General features: G+C 46.6%; 1 protein-coding gene and 1 pseudogene across 3 annotated transcripts in view; both read right to left on the reverse strand.

Moving 5' to 3' along the window:
* Nucleotides 1-24,142, reverse strand: part of ANKRD27 (ankyrin repeat domain 27) — a 63,026-nt gene that overhangs the window by 27,666 nt on the left and 11,218 nt on the right. For all 3 annotated transcript variants that reach the window (XM_083164438.1, XM_083164437.1, XM_083164436.1), the window contains exons 2-5: nt 9,709-9,939; nt 2,528-2,638; nt 1,718-1,874; nt 918-1,072 (exon numbers count right to left, since the gene is read on the reverse strand). In XM_083164438.1, coding sequence (XP_083020564.1) covers nt 918-1,072; nt 1,718-1,874; nt 2,528-2,638; nt 9,709-9,810 — 525 coding nt within the window. In that variant the 5' untranslated portion in view covers nt 9,811-9,939. The remainder of the gene's footprint in view (nt 1-917; nt 1,073-1,717; nt 1,875-2,527; nt 2,639-9,708; nt 9,940-24,142) is intronic.
* LOC146046478 (U2 spliceosomal RNA) lies at nt 4,429-4,648 on the reverse strand (annotated as a pseudogene).

The following is a 24,142-nucleotide window of genomic DNA, read 5'->3' on the forward strand; positions in this document are numbered from 1 at the left end:
GATCTCCAGCTTGCATAACAATTTGGCTGCAATGTTTCAAGCAATACAGTGCAAGGTCACACTGGCCACCTGGCAAATGCCTGTTGGGCCATTTGTACATACAGAGAGCAGGGCTGGCCCTGCGCAGCTCGGTTCTCTGGCTATTTCTGGCTGGCTCACAGACAAAAGGGGGCATGCGGTGAGGCCAGTCCACCCTGACTCGTGTCACTTCCCCGTGAGCTGTACCCCTCCTCAGGTTTGCGAGAAATGCCAGGGCTGCAAAGTCTTCTCACTCACGGTCTCTGGTGACCTCTCTGCCAGATTCCCCTCTCTCTTTTGTTTATACTAGTTTTTCATTCTCATTAATAAAAATGGGCATAGACCGCTAGTTTTCTTTTTTCTCTTTTACCTTTTTTTTTTTAATATACATTTATTTTATAACCAACCTGCATCCTTATACCTGTGATGGTGCCTGTTTTGTTCCCAGGCTAAGCTAGCAGCTATATGTATATTTCTGACGTTTCTCACAAAACTACGTAGCCCATACTGTATTCTGGCCCTTATTCAGATCTGATCGCAGTACAAATTTGTTTGGAAAATGGGCAAAACCATGTGCACTGCAGGTGGGGCAAATGTAACATGTGCAGAGAGTTACATTTGGGTGGGGTGTGTTGAAACTGAAATCTAAATTGCAGTGTAAAAATAATGCAGCCAGTATTTACCCTGCACAGAAACAAAATAACTCACCCAAATCTAACTCTCACTGCACATGTTACATCTGCCCCACCTGCAGTGCACATGGTTTTGTCCATTTTCCAAACAAATTTGTACTGCGATCAGATCTGAATGAAGGCCTCTGTCCGCACCTAGAGCCACTTCGCGTGCGACTCACAATCAGTCACACAGACGCTACCACTACTTGATAGGACAGCGCTCACTATGTAATGGCGAAGACTCTTCCTTTCATGAACTTTAAACACGCTGCGGAAGGATGTGATGTTTTTATCAAACTTCTCCACGTGTCTTCCCAGGAACTCCTTCACATCTTCTATGTTCTTTAAAGTGCAAGTAGAAGATGATGCGGCAGGTTCATCTGCAACATACAAAGTGGAAAAGTAAAATTCCGGGTCACCACCTGATGTGGCCATAACATCTGCCAATGAGATACATGCACATGGTAAACGCGGCACTTGCAGCGTAGTACAAGGCTTGGAACCACAGCATACTGTAAAAGGCCCTCATACACTACAACGATTTTATCTAATGTCGATGTTTTGGGCCGATATATATTCTAAAAAGTGCGACATCGTTTGTTTTTCATCCGATGCGTTGTCCAGTGAGTATCGGATAGGAGCCGCTAGGTTGGTCGTACAGCACCTGTGATTTATCAGAATTGAATCGGATTGAAAATGTAGTGCTTTTTGCGCATGCGATATATCGCAGGAGATTTGATAGATATTTCCAGTCCCTCTAGCCCTCTAAGCCACTCCATCAGATATACCTTTTGGTACAATTGTATACCATAAGTTATACCTCATACGATTTATCTCGGCTTGATCAATTGCATGAGAAATATCTTATGCAAAAAATTACACCGAAGTATCAAATCATCTGGAATCACTCCCGGGAAGGTCCAGGGGGAGTTCAAGGGAAATTGCATCCAATATTAGCATCAGATATAATCATTGTAGTGTATGGGCTGCCTTAACATACACTAATGACTGTGTTGTGGACAAACCTGGATTCTCGTCCTTCTCAAGTGACCGGGCGATACACAGGATGCTAAAACTCTCCTCTTTCTCATTGTAGAAAGTCTCCTCAAAGAGAATGGGCACAGATAGGGAATAACCAAACCCTGCTCCAACCTTCACCAGGTTCCCCTGGATAAAAATCTCCTGGAGAAAAAGAACAGACACAAAATACTAATTTAACAAGGCATCATGCGAGAGCCAATAGGAATATAGACCTTCTGTACAAGCTCTGTACAGACCACACATCCATCACTAACAAGCCTCTAGCTCATTGTTAGGGTATTAATGCTGACAGGTTAACAAGTGGGCAGAGTATCAGTAAGCGGTGTCCGGATAACAAGTTTAATATGCCTACTGAGCTATATCGGCTGAGGTGCCGTCCATTACCAGGAGTCAGCAGGGTGGGCAAGTTATACTACGGGTAGCACAGCACAATCCTTAAAGTAATCATCAGAGTATTGATAAATGACTATACAGGCAAAATATTAAGTGCCCACACACTAGAAAGATCTGTGTCCTGGACAAGAGATTTCAGACAAGCGCACATCTTTACCAAAGATTTTTCTTAAGATCCCATGTGCATTCCTATGGATCTATTGTTAAATCTTCTGATCATTCATGCAGCATGCAATATCAGAAGATGTAGCAAAAGATCCAGGGGAGCGTGCATCGGACCGATATCTGCCGATTTTTGGTAAACATCAGATGTTATATCGGTCGATTTATCGGAAACTGGCCAATCTGCACAAAAATTGTTCTAGTGTGTGGGCACCATTAGGGTCCCGCAATGTTCTTACCCTTCCATTCTCGGTCAGAAAGCCTCTCTCGTTAGGCCGGAGAAGATAGGATTCAAAGTGCTGGTTGGTGCACAAGTTGCTGGACAGGCTGCCCTTACATGGGACCAGGACCTTCAGAGACAGGACAGAATTATAGGTTATAATGGGACAGGTAGAATCAGATATCCGCAGGTACAAACTCTAAAGGGTACATTTACTAAGATTGGCGTTCTACTGAGGACATAAATAAGTAGAATCTTATTGGTTGACCATAGCAACATCCAATTTTCAATAGATCTCCCATCTTAGTAAATTTACCCTTCTGTCCTATGAATCTTTGCATCTATGGAACACAGGAACTTGATGTAGGCTGGCAGTGAGAGGGCAGGTGTAAGGTGTGTAGTGAGAAGGAGGGTCGCAGTGAGAGTGCAGGTGTAAGGTGTGTAGTGAAGAGGAGGCCGGCAGTGAGAGGGCAGGTGTAAGGTGTGTAGTGAGAAGGAGGGTGGCAGTGAGAGGGCAGGTATAAGGTGTGCAGTGAGAGGGCAGGTATAAGGTGTGCAGTGAGGAGGAGGCCGGCAGTGAGAGGGCAGGTGTAAGGTGTGTAGTGAGAAGGAGGGTGGCAGTGAGAGGGCAGGTATAAGGTGTGCAGTGAGGAGGCCGGCAGTGAGTGCAGGTGTAAGGTGTGCAGTGAGGAGGCTGGCAGTGAGAGGGCGTGTAGTAAGAAGGAGGTTAGCAGTGAGAGTGCAGGTGTAAGGTGTGTAGTGAGGAGGAGGCCTGCAGTGAGAGGGCAGGTATAAGGTGTGCAGCGAGGAGGACGGCAGTGAGAGAGCAGGTATAAGGTGTGCAATGAGGAGGACGGCAGGGAGAGGGCAGGTATAAGGTTTGAGTTTGAAGAAACTCAGGGAGCCCGAGGTGTGCTCCCACCACCACCAGTGCTGTGCCTAAACACGTGCAAAGGGGGCAGCCGTACGAACGTGTGGACCCTCTCCCAAAGGAGAAAGGCCCCATGGTTCCCCTAACCCCCCTCAACCATAAGGCCGAGGAAGGGAAAAAAGGGATCGGTGGGTCCTCTTCGCCGAAGCTCAGAGAGACCCGCGTTTCCTCCACCCCCGGAAGGGTTTTGGACGGTGGGTCCTCTGCACCCGAAGGTTTGGAGAGACCCGCATAGGCTTCCCTCCGCCTTGCGGCTCGGGGTTGCCCTCGAGGGGACCGGGACTCTCCCCAAAAGGTGAAGAGTCCCAGCCACGTTTGGGGAACGGAAGGCCCGTTAGGGACAGCCGCACTACCCAAATCAAAAAAACGTGACAAACTAACGAAAAACGTGAAGTGCTCAAAAGTGCAAATCAAAGAAAGAAATAAAAAGAGGCCCTAGCCAGAAGGCCGGGGTGGGGGTGTAAAAAATTGTCCTACCCCATCCTAAAGGACGAGGTAAGGACATGTAGCCTAACCTAGAGGGAAGTGCGCGGTGCTAGTGCCATTCAGTGCATGGTGCTGGACATCACCAGTGCAAATCAGGCACCCCCGAGTTACCCCGGGGGCACAGTGCAGCCTCGGGCTCCAGGCAGCCGACCAAAAAGTTTTTCTCCGTCTCACCAGCAGGCATTTTCCAGCCCCTGGCATGGGAATGGGTACTCCACTGGGCTTATCGAAAGACTCCCTTAGGGGCTGCACCCCCCTTGGAAGAGCAATCTACTCAGTCCCAGTGTTTCTCCGCTCCCAGGGTTAAGATACTAGGCTGAGCTTTTCGCTGTGCCCAGGCTGAGGGCCTGCCCCAACCTGGACCAATCTACTCGGTCTCAGCTTTTCTCCGCTCCCTGGGAATGGATACTAGACTGAGCCTTTCGCTGCTCATCCTTCGGGGGCTACGAACCCCGTCAGGAGAGTCAAACTACTAGGCCCAGTGTTTTTCCCCCCCTCTTACCAGTGGATTTACGGAAACAACACCTCCTACCAAAGGCAGAGGTGAAGGTACTCAGCCAAACTTTTCACCACTCCCAGGCAAAAAAGAGGGGTCCCACACCCTCCGCCCATCAGAGCAGCTACTCAGTCCAGCCTTTCTCTATTCTCTGCCAGAGGCCAGTCCATACCAACTGATAAGAACAGATACTACACTTGATCTTAGCCAAAAGGCCGAGAAGCGACACAGACACACACAGACCAATGAACCAATGCAGTGAATACACACACACACACACACAAATAGGTAGTGTGAACCAATGCAGTGAATACATACACACACACAAATAGGGAGTGTGAACCAATGCAGTGAATACACACACACACACACACACACACACACACAAACAAGGAGTATGAACCTAAGTCAAAAAAAGTATTAAATCTGCCTAGCATCAGCGAAGATTCCACAAACTCCTTCCCTAAAAATCCTATACGACAGGAGAAAGTCACAACTTATGTTCTTATTGTCATCTATCTTTGGAGTGTACTTTTGTGCTGTAAAGGTTTCGTCTATCTACATATATTCAGATTGAATAGGAATAATAAGAAGTAAAATAATGGGTTTATTGAAGGATACAAAATAAATAATTATCAAATACTAATAACTTTGTATTGCTAGAGTTAGAATGCACTGTTTCACAGTATCACTATAATAGGCAGGATTTCATGTATTTTTCATTAAAACATACCGGTAGTTTAAAAAAAAACACTTAAAAAAATCCCTCTCCCTCAACTACCCCCCCCCCCCCCCCCCACCCACACAACCTACAAATTGGTAAAAAATAATGTCATAAATCATCTGTCGTAGTTGTATTTGCCAACATGTAGACATTGCTGACATTCTGAACGTATACCAGAGTGAGAACCATGAAATAAAGCAATCCACATACACAACTCAGACATCCAGTGCTCTGTGCCAGAGGGGACAGATGACGAATAACTCAGTCAGCTGGATGAAACCCCAGGGAAGGGTGTTACAGTTGGGACAATGAGTCCCTGGGTCCTGTCTATCCCAAACCACACAGAAAAGTTATATGCCAGAGGCCACAAGTTCCTGACCACGGTCACTCGCCCCCACCCACCGTATGTACTTATCTGCACAAGGCAAACATGAAAGTTAATGTGCAGGACACAGGGCACTGTGGGCGATACAGGTACTGGACAATTATACGGATTTATCTACATGGAAGGGGACCAGGAGTACATGCAGGTCCACAACTGCACAGCTACCGCAAACTCTGCTGCAGAACACACATTGCAAAATACAGTGCAAGCGCAGTAGGGTGACATAGGGTGCTACAAACAGGCGCCTTGCCCAGTACATAGCCTCAACGCACCCCTCAGCACTAGATATTTAAAGGGAGAAGTGATCAAATAAAAATGTTTTATAAGTGTAATAAGTGTTTTTACTTTGCAAATCGTACCTCTATTTATAGTTCTTCTGATCCTATATCTTACAATTTGTTAGCACCGGTTGGAGACGAACATTTAAATAGGCATAGTAGTCAGCCTGGTGCGCTAACACGCATATATAAGCGAGGAGGAGGACGGCAGTGAGAGAGCAGGTATAAGGTGTGCAGTGAGGAGGAGGACGGCAGTGAGAGAGTAGGTATAAGGTGTGCAGTGAGGAGGAGGACGGCAGTGAGAGAGCAGGTATAAGGTGTGTACAGAGGAGGAGACCGGTAGTGAGAACGCAGGTTTAAGAGGAGGTCGGCAGTGATGGTCCAGGTAATACAGTCTTAAAAGGTATACGGGGAAGGAGGCGAAGGGTAAAAGTTCAGTTACAAAGTAATGTACTGAGAGCGTGAACTCCGGCAGTGCTGAGCATGATAATATCTGTACAACATTCTAATTGAGGAAAAGGTCTTATTTGCATGAGAAGATTAATAAGGGCTCTGGGAAAGCAATTTAAGCATAATTCTGTTTTTGTCAGCATGTAATTTCCTCCAGGAAACAATCAGATAATATTTGAGAACAGGCCATCCCTATAATAATCCCAAATGTCATTATCATCCGGAGCTCCGCAATGTGCAACTTGCTCGGAGCTTCCTTTGAGCCTAATAAAGTGAGAAATGCGACCATTTCATGCCCATCAGCACGCGCTCTGTCTGATGGATGTACGCTGACATTTCTGAAATTAGGAGCAAAGCTGCACAGCACCAACGGAGAGGATCAGAGGACCTGTAATTGGCTATAGGTATGGGGGGGGGTGTTCTATGTACACTGTCAGACTCTTCTACGTACCAAGGACAGAACTATCAGCACACATATGCGCTGACACTAGCACCGCTCGCCATTAAGTGGTGGATTTAGGAATTATCCACAGTTACCAGACACAGATAAAGAAGCGCGTTACTGTACGCCTGACAAGGCCACATAATCACAAGCACTCACTGAAGGAACATAGACGTTCTCAGGACCATCACAAGATCAACCACAAGACTAATCCGAGACAGCCCAGCTACGGAGGTCAATGCCTCCAATAATCCTCCAGCTCCTATCAGGGAATCTAAATGACAGAGCATCCAGATAACATAAATGTTATATTAAAGAAAATTCTCATTGCAAAAACTGCGGCGTTCTGTCCTTCTGCCACATGGCTTCTCCCTCCCGGGAGCATTTATGCATTACCCATTACGGTGGGTGCAGTGGTGAGCATTGCCGTCTCACAGCACAGGTGTGGTATGCTAGGTCAAAGGTGAAACGGTCAGTACCTAGGTCGACCGCAGAAGGTCGATGCATGAAAAATCGACATGAAGGGGTTTTTTTGTTAGTTTTTAGATTTCATCACTTGGAGCCTGACTCAGCATCAGTCAAAGTCTTGCATAAAAAGCACAACTGCGACTGCCTGAAAAAGTGCTAAAATATGATGATCATTTTCTGTGTCGACCATTGCCATGTTGAACTTTTGACCATGTCGACTTATCGCTCAAATAACCACAGCATTGAGGTCTTGCCTTAGATTTCCCCCTATGATCTGTAGGGAGTTTGTATACGCTTGTGTGGGCTATACCTCCGGTTAATCCCATGTGTGTGTGTGGTAATATAAAGTGTAAGCACCACTGGGGCAGTGACTGTAAAGTCTACTGCAGGGGTGGTCAAACTGGTCCTTGAGAGCTAGCAACAGTCCATGTTTCCCAGACCACCTGTGGATCTGTACAATGTGTTCATTACGAATGAATGCAGCACATGTTGGGAAAATGTGACAGTTAGTAATGACTACACCTGTGCACCAGCTGGGTGGCCTGGGAAACATGAGAGTTCCTAGTGATTGCACCTGTTCCATATCTAGGTGGTTTGGAAACTATGACAGTTAGTAATGACTACACCTGTGCACCAGCTCGTTGATCTGGGAAACGTGAGTTAGTAATGACTACACCTGTGCACCAGCTAAGCCGTCTGGGAGACATAGTGCATTGTTTGCAACTGGGCACTGACTGTTGAAGTAATACCCAATGGGTGAGCTGCCGCACTACCTGATGACCAGTTCCATATAGTATGCAAAGTAACTGGGTTGGTGCTGCGCTCTGCCTCTGTAACGATTACCCTCCAGTGTACCGATAGTGATGTATCTTGGCATGAAGTGGAGTAGATGTATTGTTCCTACTTAACGAATAATGGCACGTGTCAAATCAAAACAATTTACTATAAGATTTCCCACAATGTACCACATAGGGGGGGTGAGAGCTGGGCCCTAGAAGTAATCCCTGAGGAATGTCAAATAACACGAGCACAGAGTGCAGAGGTCTTCCTCCCCTACTAGGTAATAGGGCATTACAGTATGGGGGTGATTCTAGTTTACATGCTCCCCTGCATGTACTCGCAGGGGAGCGTTTTTTTTTTAGTGACTGCGCATAGTTTTTTTATGCACATGTGCAGCCGCTGTTTGCGAGCGTCCACGGCAAATAGATTATTCGGAACAGTGGGGTTTGTGGGGGCAGCAGGCCGGGGTCTTGGAGGGTTTGGGAAGGGTTTACCTTGTATCCAGATGCTCACTGACCACAAAAATCAAAACGTCTGCTAGCAGATGTCACTCCTGCTCCTGCTGTAATGTCTGCTGTAATGTCTTAAAAACATCGGACTCCAGACTGTTTTTAAGACATTACAGCAGGAGTGACGTCTGCCAGCAGACGTTTTGATTTTTGTGGTCAGTGAGCATCTGGATACAAGGCAAACCCTTCCCAAACCCTCCAAGACCCCCACACCAACTTATATACAGCGGATATCCTGATTTACAGGACCCCACTATCCTGATTGCAGGACTTTGTTCTTACCCAATTGGGCACAAATCTGGATTGTTTATTACACCATCTGTCCCAATATAAGGAGCTGAATCAGGCCCCAGAGGACTTTTATGTTTTATGTATGTTTGTCCAGTTTATGTATACCGGTATTAGGAGACACTCCCATTTTACCTTTTCCAAGTATATTTTATAAATTATATACCCCGAAACATTGTGTCATTGGGCCTTATTCTGATCGGTGAGGCCGGATCCGAATATGCGGCCAGGACCGTGCGTGCGAAACCCCGCCTTCCATACGGATCGCCAACTCCGTCCGTACGCGGTAAGAAGCTGGCCGAATGGACCGCACGTGTATTTTTCATGGAATACGCCTCCTCCATCTCAGGGAACCTCCCCCATCATTCGATGGTCGCAGACCATCGATTGCAGGACCGAGTGGTCCACCAGCTCCCGCAACCTCAGACCACACGGACATTTTTCCGTGCAAAAGCAGGGATCTGGGCGGGCAGCTGACATCCGGCGATGTCATATGTCCGCCCCCTACATGTGCATCATGACTGCATTACCATACGTACGCCCAGCGTTTGCATGGGAACGCCCATGAAACGCGGGGCGTATGCATATGGTAATGAGCCCAAATAGCCCTTCACGCCCCTCTCCTCCCCTTGTTCGGAGTGTCCACATTTCATATGGGATTTGGCCGTACGCCCCACTCGCACATGCGCAGAGACGCCTCTGCACATGCGCAGACACAAAACATCGGCGGCACGAACGCACGCGGATATTACCGCACCAACCAGAATAAGGGCCATTGTGCAAAAATTTATAAAATACTTTTATTTTTACCAGAGAGTGGTCATATGTAATTTGTTATTTAGCAGTAGGGATTGCGCACCCATATCCAATTTGTTACCCCAAGTAATAAAATGATACAGAATCCACAGCAGTCAGCGCTCACAGCCGATGACGCCCACTGTTAGACACACCCCCAGTACTTACTATACCATGGACTTCTGCGACTTTGTCGATCAGGTCTGGTCTCTGCTTCTGTATAGCTAGGTAGAAAGCGTTGTTGGAGAGGTCCTCATCATACATTGCCATAAGGGCTCTCAGTTCTGCCGGCAGCACAACAGCTGGAGGGTGACCGCGGTCATGTCTGCTCCTTCATGTCATCTCAGTATCCGAAATGGAAAAGTCAGTAATAGTCTGGCAGCTGCTTCCATGGGAGGCCTGGGAAGACAATAACAAGAAATCCAACCACCGCCATCATTAAAATGGAATCAAAACGAGTCGAAGCCCCCTTTATCCGAAAGCCCACTTATTCCTCGGAACTGCCACATGCGCTGAGCGCACCAGACAAGCGAATACCTCGCAGGACTACCAAACGCTCAGCGCACATGGAACTAAACCGTATAATCACTGATAAAAACCCAAAGTGACCAAAAGCTTAAAGTAACAGAACTGGTAGAAATGTATGTGGTAGGATACGGCGACAGTATTTCAACTGGGACATTATATGGACTTGCCGATTACGGTTAGGCACTATGGGAAAGGGGGGGGGGGGGCGGTAGCATACTTGCCACCTGGGTGTCACGATCCCGACATCGATATTCCGCTGTCGTTCTTCTCATCTTCGGCATCCTAAGCGCTGGGATCGCTACACCATGCCTTAATTATGTTGACAAGGTTTTTCACTATTTTAGCCTGACTAACTAACACTAATAACCTATGTCAACATTTTGACCATGTTGACAAAATGTCCACATTCTGGACCAGATCCCGATGATCCCCTCTTTTTTAGCGATAGGATCCCTATTTGCAGAAAATAAGATGTATCCCCTGTTGACTGCGTACCCCATTCCTTCCAGCACCAGAGAGAGGAGGTCTATCATACCCATGTTATGGTTGCGCTACAACAAGGGGACAGCCGCAGCCTCACCAGATCTGTATTACAGCACCCTTGGCTTACACCGCTCCCAGCATGCACCACCGAGACCTTTACCACCTATTAGGATGGAGCAGCAGTCAGTGATTTACATGCTGGATTGAACATTGATTTATGTGTTTACAGGAGAACATTATCTTGCGGAGTTTAAAAGCCAGGGCTGAGGACGGACAGGAGGCTCAGTATGTGTAAATGTCTCATGTATAAACCTAAAGTCTGTCTTATAACCAGAATGCTGACATCAATTCCCACAAACACAGACACACGCACATTTTTTTTTATTTGATCTAATTTCACTGCCCACTTCCCAGGAAGATATTGCTAGTTCTGCATGAAAGTCATGTAAGTAGCACAGTGGTTAGCATCGCTTCATCACATCTGAAAGAGCCAACCACGTCACAGGTAGCGGCATTGAGAATGGTGGTTTGAATGAAACTGGCCGGACTCAGACAGCATGGTGAGCGCAACAAAGCCCCTTGCAGGCTCACTGCAGGCACGCTCGCTACCTATTCTATTCTCCCTCTATGGGGGTCGTGGACCCCCCAGGAGGAGGAACAGCCGGTGGCCGCCGGAACCCGTCTGTCGGGGTTCTAACAGTCGGGATCCCGACATCGGGTAAATGACTGTTGGGATCCCGACTGGCACCCAAATCAAATTGACTAATGTACCTGTGGACAAGCATAGATATGCTTAAAACTTGGACTGCTGAGGACTCAGTGACGTGCAGTGAGCTTATTGTCAGGTGAGGCAGGCACTTTTGTGAAATATGAATGAGTCCTATAAAATATATAACACCGTAATGACACATGATGCTACACACTGTAATGCCCACTACACATTATGCCACACACCGTAATGCCCATTATGCCATTATCTCACACACCGTAATGCCCATTACACCATGGTGCCAATTACACTTTACGCCTCAGACCATCATACCCATTATACCTCACACCATGATGCCCATTACACCTCACACAATGATGCTCATTACACATTATGCCACACACCATGATGCCCAGTACACATTATGCCAAAAACTGATGCCCATTACACATTATTTGACACATGTGATGCCCATTACACACTATGCCACACGTCATAATGCCCATTACATATTCTACGACACACCGTAATGGCTATTACATATGATGCTATATAAGAATAGTTTACCTACATGTTAATTGCTAGGGGTTTCATGCTTGATGCCAGGGCGTTAATGTTCGATACTAGGGCCTTCATGCCATGGGGGATGACATGCTTGGAGGGCTCAGGTGGACTCTGGGACAGCACAAACAGGGCTGTAGCACAGTAGCAGTGCACTTGCTATTGACATACTGGGGCAGCAGACTGGGCACACTGGGACTGGATGCACCTCTCACTTCATCCTTCCCTGCATATCTCCGTTCCCGTGACCTCTCCCTCCTTCCCTACATCTCTCTGTCCTCCTATCCTCTCATTTCCTCCTTCCTTGTACCTCTCTATCTCCTTGTAACCCTGCACCTCCCTGTTCCCCTGTACTTCTCCATCATGTCACCTCTTACTCTCAACTTATATCCACCTCTCCGTTCCCCTGTCACCCTTACATCTCTCACTTCCCCCTTCTCTGTACCTCTCCATCCCCCATGAACCTCACCGCCCCCTGTGCTACCTGTACCTCTCTGACCCCGATCCCCCTGCACCTACACCTCTCTGTCTCTATGTCCCTCAGTAGCTCTCTCCATCCTCCTTGCACCTATATGTCCCCCATGTACCTCTTCGTCCTCTGTGCACCTCTCCATCCCTCTGCCCCCCATGCACCTCTCCATCCCCCTGTCCCTCCTGCACCTCTCCAACCCCCTGTCCTCCGTCCATTCTCCTTTCTGTCTCCCTATCCCATTTTCACTTCTCTGTACCCCTGTCCCCCCTGTATGGTACTTACATATATATATATATATATATATATATATATATATATATATATATATATATATATATATATATATATATATATATATATATATATATATATATATATATATATATATATATATATATATATATATAGAGATATTCCCCACTCTCATCGTGGTATGATATTGTACAACATATATCCCACTCCTTGAAAGCAATCCGGAGCACAGCCCAACAAGGTGCCCCCTTGAGACTTTATGAGACAGCACATTAGTAATGTGAATATGTTCCTATATAATTACTTACAGTACAGTATAAGCTAACCACATATCAGCGGAATGCGCAATCGTGAGGTGGAACGCAACCGGAAGTGCCGGGTAGACTGCACGGCACTTCCGGACCTCAAACATAGCGGTAACATGATTGGTCCTCTACCCAGGAAATCGGTACGAAAGGAGAACAGGGACCATTTCATTTCAAACCCAGCTTGAAAAAAGAGACATTGAGGTCTCCGAAATGCGTTGCTGCTACATCTATGCCTCTGAACTACTGAAAATTCTGCACCTTGGCACTAGAACACTTTTACTGGACGCACTTTACTTGGATGCGCTTGCACTTCTCTGCCTGTGACTTCACCTACCAATGCCGACTGCGGTGGTGACTTGTCCACCAGGCATAGTCCACCGCAGTATGTCTACATGGTGAGATACCATTAAGTTTATCATTGATTATATCCAGGATCAGAGCACATCATCCAAGTAGTATTTGTATTCACAAAGTACCTTTTTCTGCTTTTTTGCATGCATTTTTATGTTCATATAAATGTTGTCTTTTCACAAATACCAGTGTGCACATCTTTTAAGAAGGTTGCGCCACACTATTCATTATATCATATGTTTGTCCATTGGGGGACGGTGTACCCCCTTTTATGTTATAATGGGCAGCACCCTCTTAATCAATTGCGCTCTCCATTCCACCACTACTGTTCATATCCATAGGAATTAGGGAAATGTCATGGAGTGCATCTTTAACTCTCCAAATGCAAAATGAGTCTGACATCTTATGTGCACAGAGAGTTAGATTTGGGTTGGGTTTGTACTTCAATCTCACATCTATATTGCAGTGTAAAAATAAAGCAGCCAGTATATATCCTGCACAGAAACAAAATAACGCACCCAAATCTAACTCTCTCTGCCCATGTTACATCTGCCCCACCTGCAGTGCACATGGTTTTGTCCATTAGAGAGAGATTTAGCTTTTGCAAGTGAACCAGAATCATCCCCATGGTTTGCTGATAGCAATTCTCCCCCACAAAGAAGAATCTACCCGGAAATCCCAGACTACAGTTAATTCCCAATTTAATTACCTCCAAATATCTCCTCACATTTTTAATATAAGCATACCGTACAATCTAGGTGCATAGAACCCCTTGCTTTGATTTATCGGGTGTGGATTGTATTGTCGACCACACTTAGGTCGACAGTCATTAGGTCGACACCGTTGGGTCGACAGTTGGGAAGGTCGACAAGTGTCTAGGTTGACACAGGTGAAGGTCGACAGGTGGCAAGGTCGACATGGGACAATGTCGACATGGGTTTAGTTCGAAACAGCGTTTGGTAGACATGGGTTAGGTCGACAGGTCGGAAGGTCAACATGGTTTTTTTGCAGTTTTATATGCAGAATTAGATTTGGATGAGTAATTTTGTTTCTGTGCAGGGAAAATACTGACTGCTTTATTTTTACACTGCAATATAGATCTCACTTTGAAGTAAAACCCCACCCAAATCTAATTCTCTCTGCACATGTTACATCTGCCCCACATGCAGTGCACATGGTTTTGCCCATCTAAGAAGGATTTTGTCAGAAAGAATGAACCAAAATAAGGCCCTTAGTTACAAGTACCATATATACTTGAGTATAAGCCTACTTTTTCAGAACAGTTTTTATGTTGAAAAAGCCCACCTCGGCTTATACTCGAGTGAAGGCCCCACTTGAGTCAATAAGTTTTCCCAGTTTCTTGTCGTAAAATTAGGTGCCTCTGCTTATATTCGGGTCGACTTATACTCGAGTATATACGGTAAGTGCAAGGATCAATACTGTGTTTTCAACATTCTATTTTAGAATTCTGCCGCTGCCAACATTCTATTTTAGAATTCTGCTGCTGCCAACATTCTATTTTAGAATTCTGCTGCTGCCAACATTCTATTTTAGAATTCTGCAATGGCGAGCCTATAAATATGAGTGCCCAGAGTTACTGTCCTCATTCTGCTGCAGCCTCTTGAGAAGACAAGTCACACCTTAGAGAGCTGAAAGCAGAAGAGTCAGTTGTCATGCCTGCTGAACTGTCAGCAAAACCACATCGGCCTCAGTTTCGGCCTGTGGTACCCAAACATGGGCCGGTCTCTGTATTTTCAGATCTAACGCCAGCCAAGATCAAGCCAGTGACCCAGGCCAGGGGCAAGCCAGTGACCCAGGGCAGGGCCAAGCCGGCAGTCCCAACGATGCCGAAGCCAGCAGTCCGGGCGATGACGAAGCCGGCAGTCCCGGTGATGCCGAAGCCGGCAGTCCCGGTGATGCCGAAGCCGGCAGTCCCGGTGATGCCGAAGCCGGCAGTCCCGGTGATGCCGAAGCCGGCAGTCCCGGTGATGCCGAAGCCGGCAGTCCCGGTGATGCCGAAGCCGGCAGTCCCGGTGATGCCGAAGCCGGCAGTCCCGGTCAAGCTGAAGATGGCAGTCCCGGTCAAGCCAGTGACCCAGGGCAAGTCCAAGCCAGTGACCCAGGCCAGGGGCAAGCCAGTGACCCAGGGCAGGGCCAAGCCGGCAGTCCCAACGATGCCGAAGCCAGCAGTCCGGGCGATGACGAAGCCAGCAGTCCGGGCGATGACGAAGCCGGCAGTCCCGGTGATGCCGAAGCCGGCAGTCCCGGTGATGCCGAAGCCGGCAGTCCCGGTGATGCCGAAGCCGGCAGTCCCGGTCAAGCTGAAGATGGCAGTCCCGGTCAAGCCGGAGACGGGATTCCTGCCCAAGCCATCAGATGAGGTCCTGCCCAAGCCATCAGACATGGTCCTGCCAAAGCCATCAGTCATGCTCCTGCCAAAGCCATCAGTCATGCTCCTGCCAAAGCCATCAGTCATGCTCCTGCCAAAGCCATCAGTCATGCTCCTGCCAAAGCCATCAGTCATGCTCCTGCCCATGCCGGAAGAGATGAAAACTGATGCTGCCGCATGCACACCTGCTTCCCCAGCCGAGCAGATGAAACCTCGCTCGCTCAGGTCAAGGGTCTCCAAAATGATGAGACGTGCATGCTGTAGGGTGACAACTGACTCAGATTAACCCCCCCCCCCTCCCTCCCCCAACCAACTTGGTGAGACTACTATGAAATTCTATGCTGTGCTTAGCTATGCTATGCTAAGAACATGTTCTTAGTATAGCTTAGCTAAGCACAGCATAGAATATCAGAGATATTCTTAGCTAAGATTATGCTAAGACTGTGCTAATCTATGCTATGCTTAGTTATGTTATGCTAAGACCATGGTCTTAGTATAGCATAGCTAAGCACAGCATAGATTAGCATAGTTTTAACATAATCTTAGCTAAATCTATCTATGCTATGCTATGCTATGCTAAGACTATGGTCTTAGTATAGCTTAGCTAAGCACAGCATAGAATATCAGAGATATTCTTAGCTAAGATTATGCTAAGACTGTGCTAATCTATGCTATGCTCAGTTATGCTATGCTAAGACCATGTTCTTAGTATAGCATAGCTAAGTACAGCATAGATTAGCATAGTTTTAACATAATCTTAGCTAAATCTATCTATGCTATGCTATTCTATGCTATGCTATGCTTAGCTATGCTATGCTAAGACTATGGTCTTAGTATAGCTTAGCTAAGCACAGCACAGAATAGCCCAGCACAGTCTCCCCCTCCTCCCAAAAAAAAAAAAAAAAAATAATAAAAAACAAAACAAAAAAAAAAATATAAAAAAAATGAAAAAAAAAAAAAAATTATAAAAAAAAAAAAATAATAAAAAACAAAACAATAAAAAAAAAAAATGAAAAAAAAAAAAAAAAAAAAAAACCCGCCCCTCCACCCCACCTGATGAGGTCACCTTGACGTGGTAGGTGGGCTCACATTAATGTGCTAAGAACCTCAATGTCCCCCATGTTACTGTTATTGGTCTCTGTACTTCATGTGCGTTTGCTTTCCTTTCTGGCTGAGCTCTGCTTTTAAACCCTCATGGTCTTAGTAAAGCTTAGCTAAGTACAGCATAGAATAGCCCAGCACAGTCTCCCCCTCCTCCTCCAAATAATAAAAAAGAAAAAGAAAAAAAAATTATAAAAAATCCCCTCCCCTCCACCCACCTGATGAGGTCACCTTGACGTGGTAGGTGGGCTCACATTATTGTGCTAAGAACCTCAATGTCCCCCATGTTAATGTTATTGGTCTCTGTACTTCAGGTGCATTTGCATTTTCTTTCTTATCTGGCTGAGCTCTGCTTTTAAACCCTCAGTGCCATTATTATGACATAATATAGCCCCTCCCCCCCCCCCCATTAGGGCTGCTTCAAGATATTTCCCGGGCTGGTTTTAATCCCCAATCCGCCCCTGACTTGGAAGAATAGAGATCTAAAAACCAAACTGTCCCAGAATGAGATGAAATGGATGTTTATGTAAAACACACTTGTTCCCAATGGTCATAACTCTGATTTTGAGCTCAAATGGTTTTTACAAGATTACCTTAAAAAGCTCATGATGTACAGTAGATGCTTTTATCATTATTACACTTTTTTACTGTATTTTTTAATTCATTTGTATTTATTATATATTCTTCTCTCCTCACGTGTATTCCTGATATTGTCCCATCTGATGAATATGGATTGTTATTGGGGTGGCGCTCCCGGGAAACAGGGATGGACAGTTCCGGAATACTAAAGTATGGCACAGAAAGGTATTTAGAGGAGCAGCCATTCCGCATAAACACCTCCAGAAATACGGATAAATGATTTGCCCTCATCTGTGCCTTACTGGTTATTGTTGGAGAGGAAGAATAATGAAGAAATTAAACTGTCACCGAAATTAACAAAACCGGAAGCGGAATGCGCGATCGTGAGGTGGAACGCAACCGGAAGTGCCGGGTAGACCGCAGGGCACTTCCAGACCTCAAAAATAGCGGTAACATGATTGGTCCACTACCCAGGAAATCGGTACGAAAGGAGAACAGGGACCATTTCATTTCAAACCCAGCTTGAAAAAAGAGACATTGAGGTCTCCGAAATGCGTTGCTGCTACATCTATGCCTCTGGACTACTGAAAATTCTGCACCTTGGCACTAGAACACTTTTACTGGACGCACATTACTTGAATGCAAATATATGTTCAAATAAATGTTGTTTTTTCACAAATACCAGTGTGAACATCTTTTAAGAAGGTTGCGCCACACTATTCATTATATCATATGTTTGTCCATTGGGGGACGGGGTACCCCCTTTTATGTTATAATGGGCAGCACCCTCTTAATCAATTGCGCTCTCCATTCCACCACTACTGTTCATATCCATAGGAATTAGGGAAATGTCATGGAGTGCATCTTTAACTCGACAAATGCAAAATGAGTCTGACATCTCATGTGCACAGAGAGTTAGATTTGGGTTGGGTTTGTACTTCAATCTGACTTCTATATTGCAGTGTAAAAATAAAGCAGCCAGTATTTATCCTGCACAGAAACAAAATAACGCACCCAAATCTAACTCTCTCTGCCCCACCTGCAGTGCACATGGTTTTGTCTATTAGAGAGAGATTTAGCTTTTGCAAGTGAACCAGAATCATCCCCATGGTTTGCTGATAGCAATTCTTCCCCACAAAGAAGAATCTACCCGGAAATCCCAGACTACAGTTAATTCCCAATTTAATTACCTCCAAATATCTCCTCACATTTTTAATATAAGCATACCGTACAATCTAGGTGCATAGAACCCCTTGCTTTGATTTATCGGGTGTGGATTGTATTGTCGACCACACTTAGGTCGACAGTCATTAGGTCGACACCGTTGGGTCGACAGTTGGGAAGGTCGACAAGTGTCTAGGTTAACATAGGTGAAGGTCGACAGGTGGCAAGGTCGACATGGGTCAATGTCGACGTGGGTTTAGGTCGAAACAGCGTTTGGTCGACATGTGTTAGGTTGACAGTTCGGAAGGTCGACATGGTTTTTTTTGCAGTTTTTTTACCCGAATGTCGGCACAGTCGACATGGACACAGTTGTATGTAAACCGCAGCCCCTCGCATCGCTCACTTTGCTCGCGATGCTTCGGGCACACTACTTTATTCTCCCACCACGCCCTAGTGGATGGTAGGGCATGAAATACCGCCTCTATAAACACGGGTCAGTCCACCCAGTCTCCAGCGCTCTCCCCCCTGCAGCGGCTGGATCCCAAGTAGAAATATTCAACCTGAGGTTATTTCAATAAACGATTTTTATGCAAAGTAGGGATAATCTGCAGCGCGGGGTAAATATGCAATATATGTGGGATTTGCAGGATTTCAGAAGGTAAAGAGTTATTCCAGAAATTTCTTCTTTTTCTTAAAAATACAACTTTATTTATGAAGCAAATATATGCAAAAATATATAAAAAATATAAACAATGCAACAAATGCAATACAAAAAAGTACAGTTTCTTGCAGACGAAAAAAAAAAAGATTTTTTGGGCCTCTTGTGATGTCACAGTGGGCCTCTTGTGATGTCACAGTGGGCCTCTTGTGATGTCACAGTGGGCCGCTTGTGATGTCACAGTGGGTCGCTTGTGATGTCACAGTGGGTCGCTTGTGATGTCACAATGGACCGCTGAGGTGGAGTCTTAGCCAGTGGTACCATCAGGGAGGTATGTAAAGCACTTTAGGCTAGACAGCCAATCAGCTGCCAGCTTCCATCTGTCAATCAAATACAGCATACAATCAGAAAGCTGCCCATTGCGTTAATGACCGCATATGTTAGAGAATATGCGATCATTCAGAATGCGGTGGCCGGCGCAGGGGGGCGATACAGGGCAGCGGATGTTAGAACATCCCGCCCCTAAGGCTGTTAACATTATGATGTTGTATTACACAGTTAACGTGTGCCTCCTCAGCTGTCATGGAACTACAAGTTTCACAGACTCAATAAGTGGGCACACTTGCGGGCATGACATAGTTGCACAAACAGTCCCTTTGTAGCCAAGAAAGTTCAGGCGGCACTCACAGAGTAGGCCCTGCATCCATCCAGATACCCAGCCCTTCCAATCCACGTCATCAGCCACGGCGCGCGGCACAGTGTGTATCACTGTTAATGTTCATGTTGATCTATCTATGTGTGTGTGTAAAATATATATACACACACACACAGTGCTCTATGTGGGCCAGTGAGCTGCTTCTATCCTAAACCGCTGCACCCGGGTGTCTTCCAGCTGCTGCTGGGCGCCCAAGCGGGGGAAGCGCCTGTGTCTCTTCCAGCTGCCGCTGAGTGCCCCAACAGAGAGCACCTGTATCTCTTCCCTTACGCCACCTGGCACCCAGGTGGGGTGCACCAGGGTCCCTTCCTTGCCGCCACCAGGCGCTCAGGTGGGGTGCTCCCGGTCCCTTCCCAGCCGCCGCCGGGCCTTTGTGGGATGTCCATTTCTTGCCACTGCTGGACTTGATGGTAGCTCAGTATGTTTATGCTCCCATCTCCTCCACAAAGTCCTCTGCACCCTGCATCCCCCTCCCAACCTGCTTCCTCTGCCACCTTCGACCCTCCTCCCACCCTGCTTACTCCGCCACCTTCGTTCCTCCTCTCACCCTGTTTCCTCTGCCACCTTCGTCCCTTCTCCCCAGCATCTATTCTGCAGCCTGATGGGCTGGGCACATAGCCAGTAGCTCAGAGAGCCGCGACCCATGCCCCCACAGTGGCAAAAATGGGGTGTGACCTTGCTTAAATAGACCACGCACCCATACCACTAGGCCACACCCCCCAAAAAACGGGCACGCCTTAGGGGCGCAATAGGTCCCTTTTTTAAATACACCCGATGTTGGGAGGCATGCATATTTCCTGGGCTGGTTTTAATCCCCAATCCGCCCCTGTTCATGGGGTGCTGCCAAGTGTGCTGTATTAGTCCAGGGGTGATGCTAAGTGTGCCGTACAGTGACGTGCGGTGAGCTTATTGTCAGGTGAGGCAGGCACTTTTGTGAAATATGAATGAGTCCTATAAAATATATAACACCGTAATGACACATTATGCTACACACTGTAATGCCCACTACACATTATGCCACACACCGTAATGCCCATTATGCCATTATCTCACACACCGTAATGCCCATTACACCATGGTGCCAATTACACTTTACGCCTCAGACCATCATACCCATTACACCTCACACCATGATGCCCATTACACCTCACACAATGATGCTCATTACACATTATGCCACACACCATGATGCCCAGTACACATTATGCCAAAAACTGATGCCCATTACACATTATTTGACACATGTGATGCCCATTACACACTATGCCACACGTCATAATGCACATTACATATTCTACGACACACCGTAATGGCTATTACATATGATGCTATATAAGAATAGTTTACCTACATGTTAATTGCTAGGGGTTTCATGCTTGATGCCAGGGCGTTAATGTTCGATACTAGGGCCTTCATGCCATGGGGGATGACATGCTTGGAGGGCTCAGGTGGACTCTGGGACAGCACAAACAGGGCTGTAGCACAGTAGCAGTGCACTTGCTATTGACATACTGGGGCAGCAGACTGGGCACACTGGGACTGGATGCACCTCTCACTTCATCCTTCCCTGCATTTCTCCATTCCCGTGACCTCTCCCTCCTTCCCTACATCTCTCTGTCCTCCTATCCTCTCATTTCCTCCTTCCTTGTACCTCTCTATCTCCTTGTAACCCTGCACCTCCCTGTTCCCCTGTACTTCTCCATCATGTCACCTCTTACTCTCAACTTATATCCACCTCTCCGTTCCCCTGTCACCCTTACATCTCTCACTTCCCCCTTCTCTGTACCTCTCCATCCCCCATGAACCTCACCGGCCCCTGTGCTACCTGTACCTCTCTGACCCCGATCCCCCTGCACCTACACCTCTCTGTCTCTATGTCCCTCAGTAGCTCTCTCCATCCTCCTTGCACCTATATGTCCCCCATGTACCTCTTCGTCCTCTGTGCACCTCTCCATCCCTCTGCCCCACATGCACCTCTCCATCCCCCTGTCCCTCCTGCACCTCTCCAACCCCCTGTCCTCCGTCCCTTCTCCTTTCTGTCTCCCTATCCCTTTTTCACTTCTCTGTACCCCTGTCCCCCCTGTATGGTACTTACATAATATAACCTTGTTTCATGAAGACTCCCGAGTGCCGCATATTTCTTTATATATATATATATATATATATATATATATATAGATATTCCCCACTCTCATCGTGGTATGATATTGTACAACATATATCCCACTCCTGGAAAGCAATCCGGAGCACAGCCCAACAAGGTGCCCCCTTGAGACTTTATGAGACAGCACATTAGTAATGTGAATATGTTCCTATATAATTACTTACAGTACAGTATAAGCTAACCACATATCAAAAGACAGGGGAGAATCAAGTAGTTACACATTTGTGTGGTTTTAAAGTTTAAAAAAAAAAATTGTTTCCTCACTTTGGCAGCACATTACACTGGTCCATATAGATGTACACTTATGAAAGAGTGCACACAGCCAGAAATCATACACAGTCCGTTGTAGGACTTTTTTTACACTTTAATACTTACATTAAGACACTTAAGGCATTGAGATATATATATATATATATATATATATATATATATATATATATATATATATATATATATATATATATATATATATATATATATATATATATATATATATATATATATATATCTGCCCCTTACCTAACCCTGGACTCTGGGCAGACAGCAACCGGAAGATGGGGTGGGCGGCAGGTAGCAGGCGTGCGAGATGCAGTAGATAGGCAGTGGGGTGGGCAGAGAAGGTAAAGTACCCCGACTGCCGTGACTTCCATCTCATTCATTGCAGCATGCGTGCTGCTGTTTAACAGCTCCCTGCGCAGGCTGAAACTTCGCACATGGAAGTCAGCTGTCTGCTGTCACAGCCCACCCCGGCGGCTGTAACAGCTGCCACTGGGGGACAAGTGCCCCGGCGTCTAGCGCAGGACATTACTTCTCGTTCTCGACCCCATCTATGGCGGCTGGCCACTTCTGTTCTTTAGGAGGTGCCTGTGCACCCCCCCGTGCGCACGCCTATGCAGGGGAGCCTGTCACGCGGCGGCGGGAGGATAGAGGTGAGCTAGGGCTCTAGCAGCGGCGGCAGCCGGGAGCCACGGTGGCGGCAGGAGGGAGGTGAATAAGGCCACCCTGAAATGCTGATGCCGGAGCTCTAGTTGCGGCAGGAGGAAGAACGGGAGCAGGGCCTCCTGGTGGGGTCTCAGGAGACAGCGCAGCCACCACAGTTTAGCATGACAACGGATACAGGCTGTCAGTGTGTGACAGCCTGATCCGCTGTCCTATCACATCTGCTTCAGTCACAGGGACGTGCGTCCCTGTCACTGAGGCAGATGTGTAGATGCCGCTTTCTCATTGATTTTTAATGGGCTTTTCAGCCTGTTTTCTTCCCGCGGCTTAGTCCTGCCCCCCGCTGCTGACATTTTCCAATTGTCAGCGGGAGGCACAGCTCCCGCTGCCTCCTAGACTCCCACAGTGTGCCACCTCATAAATAATAAAAGAAAATGAAGATATTTATAACACACTATATGTGTTATAAATAGTTTTGTAATTTTCTTTTAATCATTTATGACAGGTGAGGCACTGCCTCCCCTGCCTCCCCTGACTGCACGTCCCTGTGAGGACTGTGTTCGGGAAGTTCTGGCCTTGGAATGACAACACCGCTGCTTGGCCACACTCTAACCGCGGTCGCGCACTGTCATATGTGCTGTCAGGTCGTAAGCTCCCCTGGCGCACAATCAGACAGATCACACTATACTGCTCTCTAAGCAGATTTTAATCAGAAAAATCAAACGGCACAACTGGCAGAGCCGGGACCCCAGTTATCCAGGTCCTGCCAGACCCCGGGGTGTCTTATTTTATTGCAGACTAATGTTCTCTTCTCCATAGGGCATATCTTAGAAGAAAGGAAGCGGACAGGAAGAGTCGCGGCTCCTCATCGGACATTGTTTATGGAAATCGCTTAAGTTGGTGATTTAACAATTCCATTAAATTCTGGAAGTAATTCCGAGAGCCTCCGGGAATAAAACCAATTATGATTTTTACTTTTCCATTAACAGAAGTAGTTTCCCTCAGTAGGATGAAAGTGGCGGCTGCCCGATGATTTAGGGTCCAACATCAGCAGCTGAGAGGAAACGTCTCTGCAGCACGTTACATTAAGGGGGCTTTTACTTACTATATACATTATATAGGGGCAGATGTACAAAGCCTCAGAGAAAGATAAAGTACTAACCAATCAGCTCCTGTCGTTTGTCACATGGCAGTTAGGAGCTGATTTGCTTGTACTTTGGGGCCTGTTT

The sequence above is a fragment of the Crinia signifera genome, chromosome 11, assembly GCF_055691185.1.
Source record: "Crinia signifera chromosome 11, ASM5569118v1, whole genome shotgun sequence".
In the NCBI taxonomy this organism is placed as follows: Eukaryota; Metazoa; Chordata; class Amphibia; order Anura; family Myobatrachidae; genus Crinia; species Crinia signifera.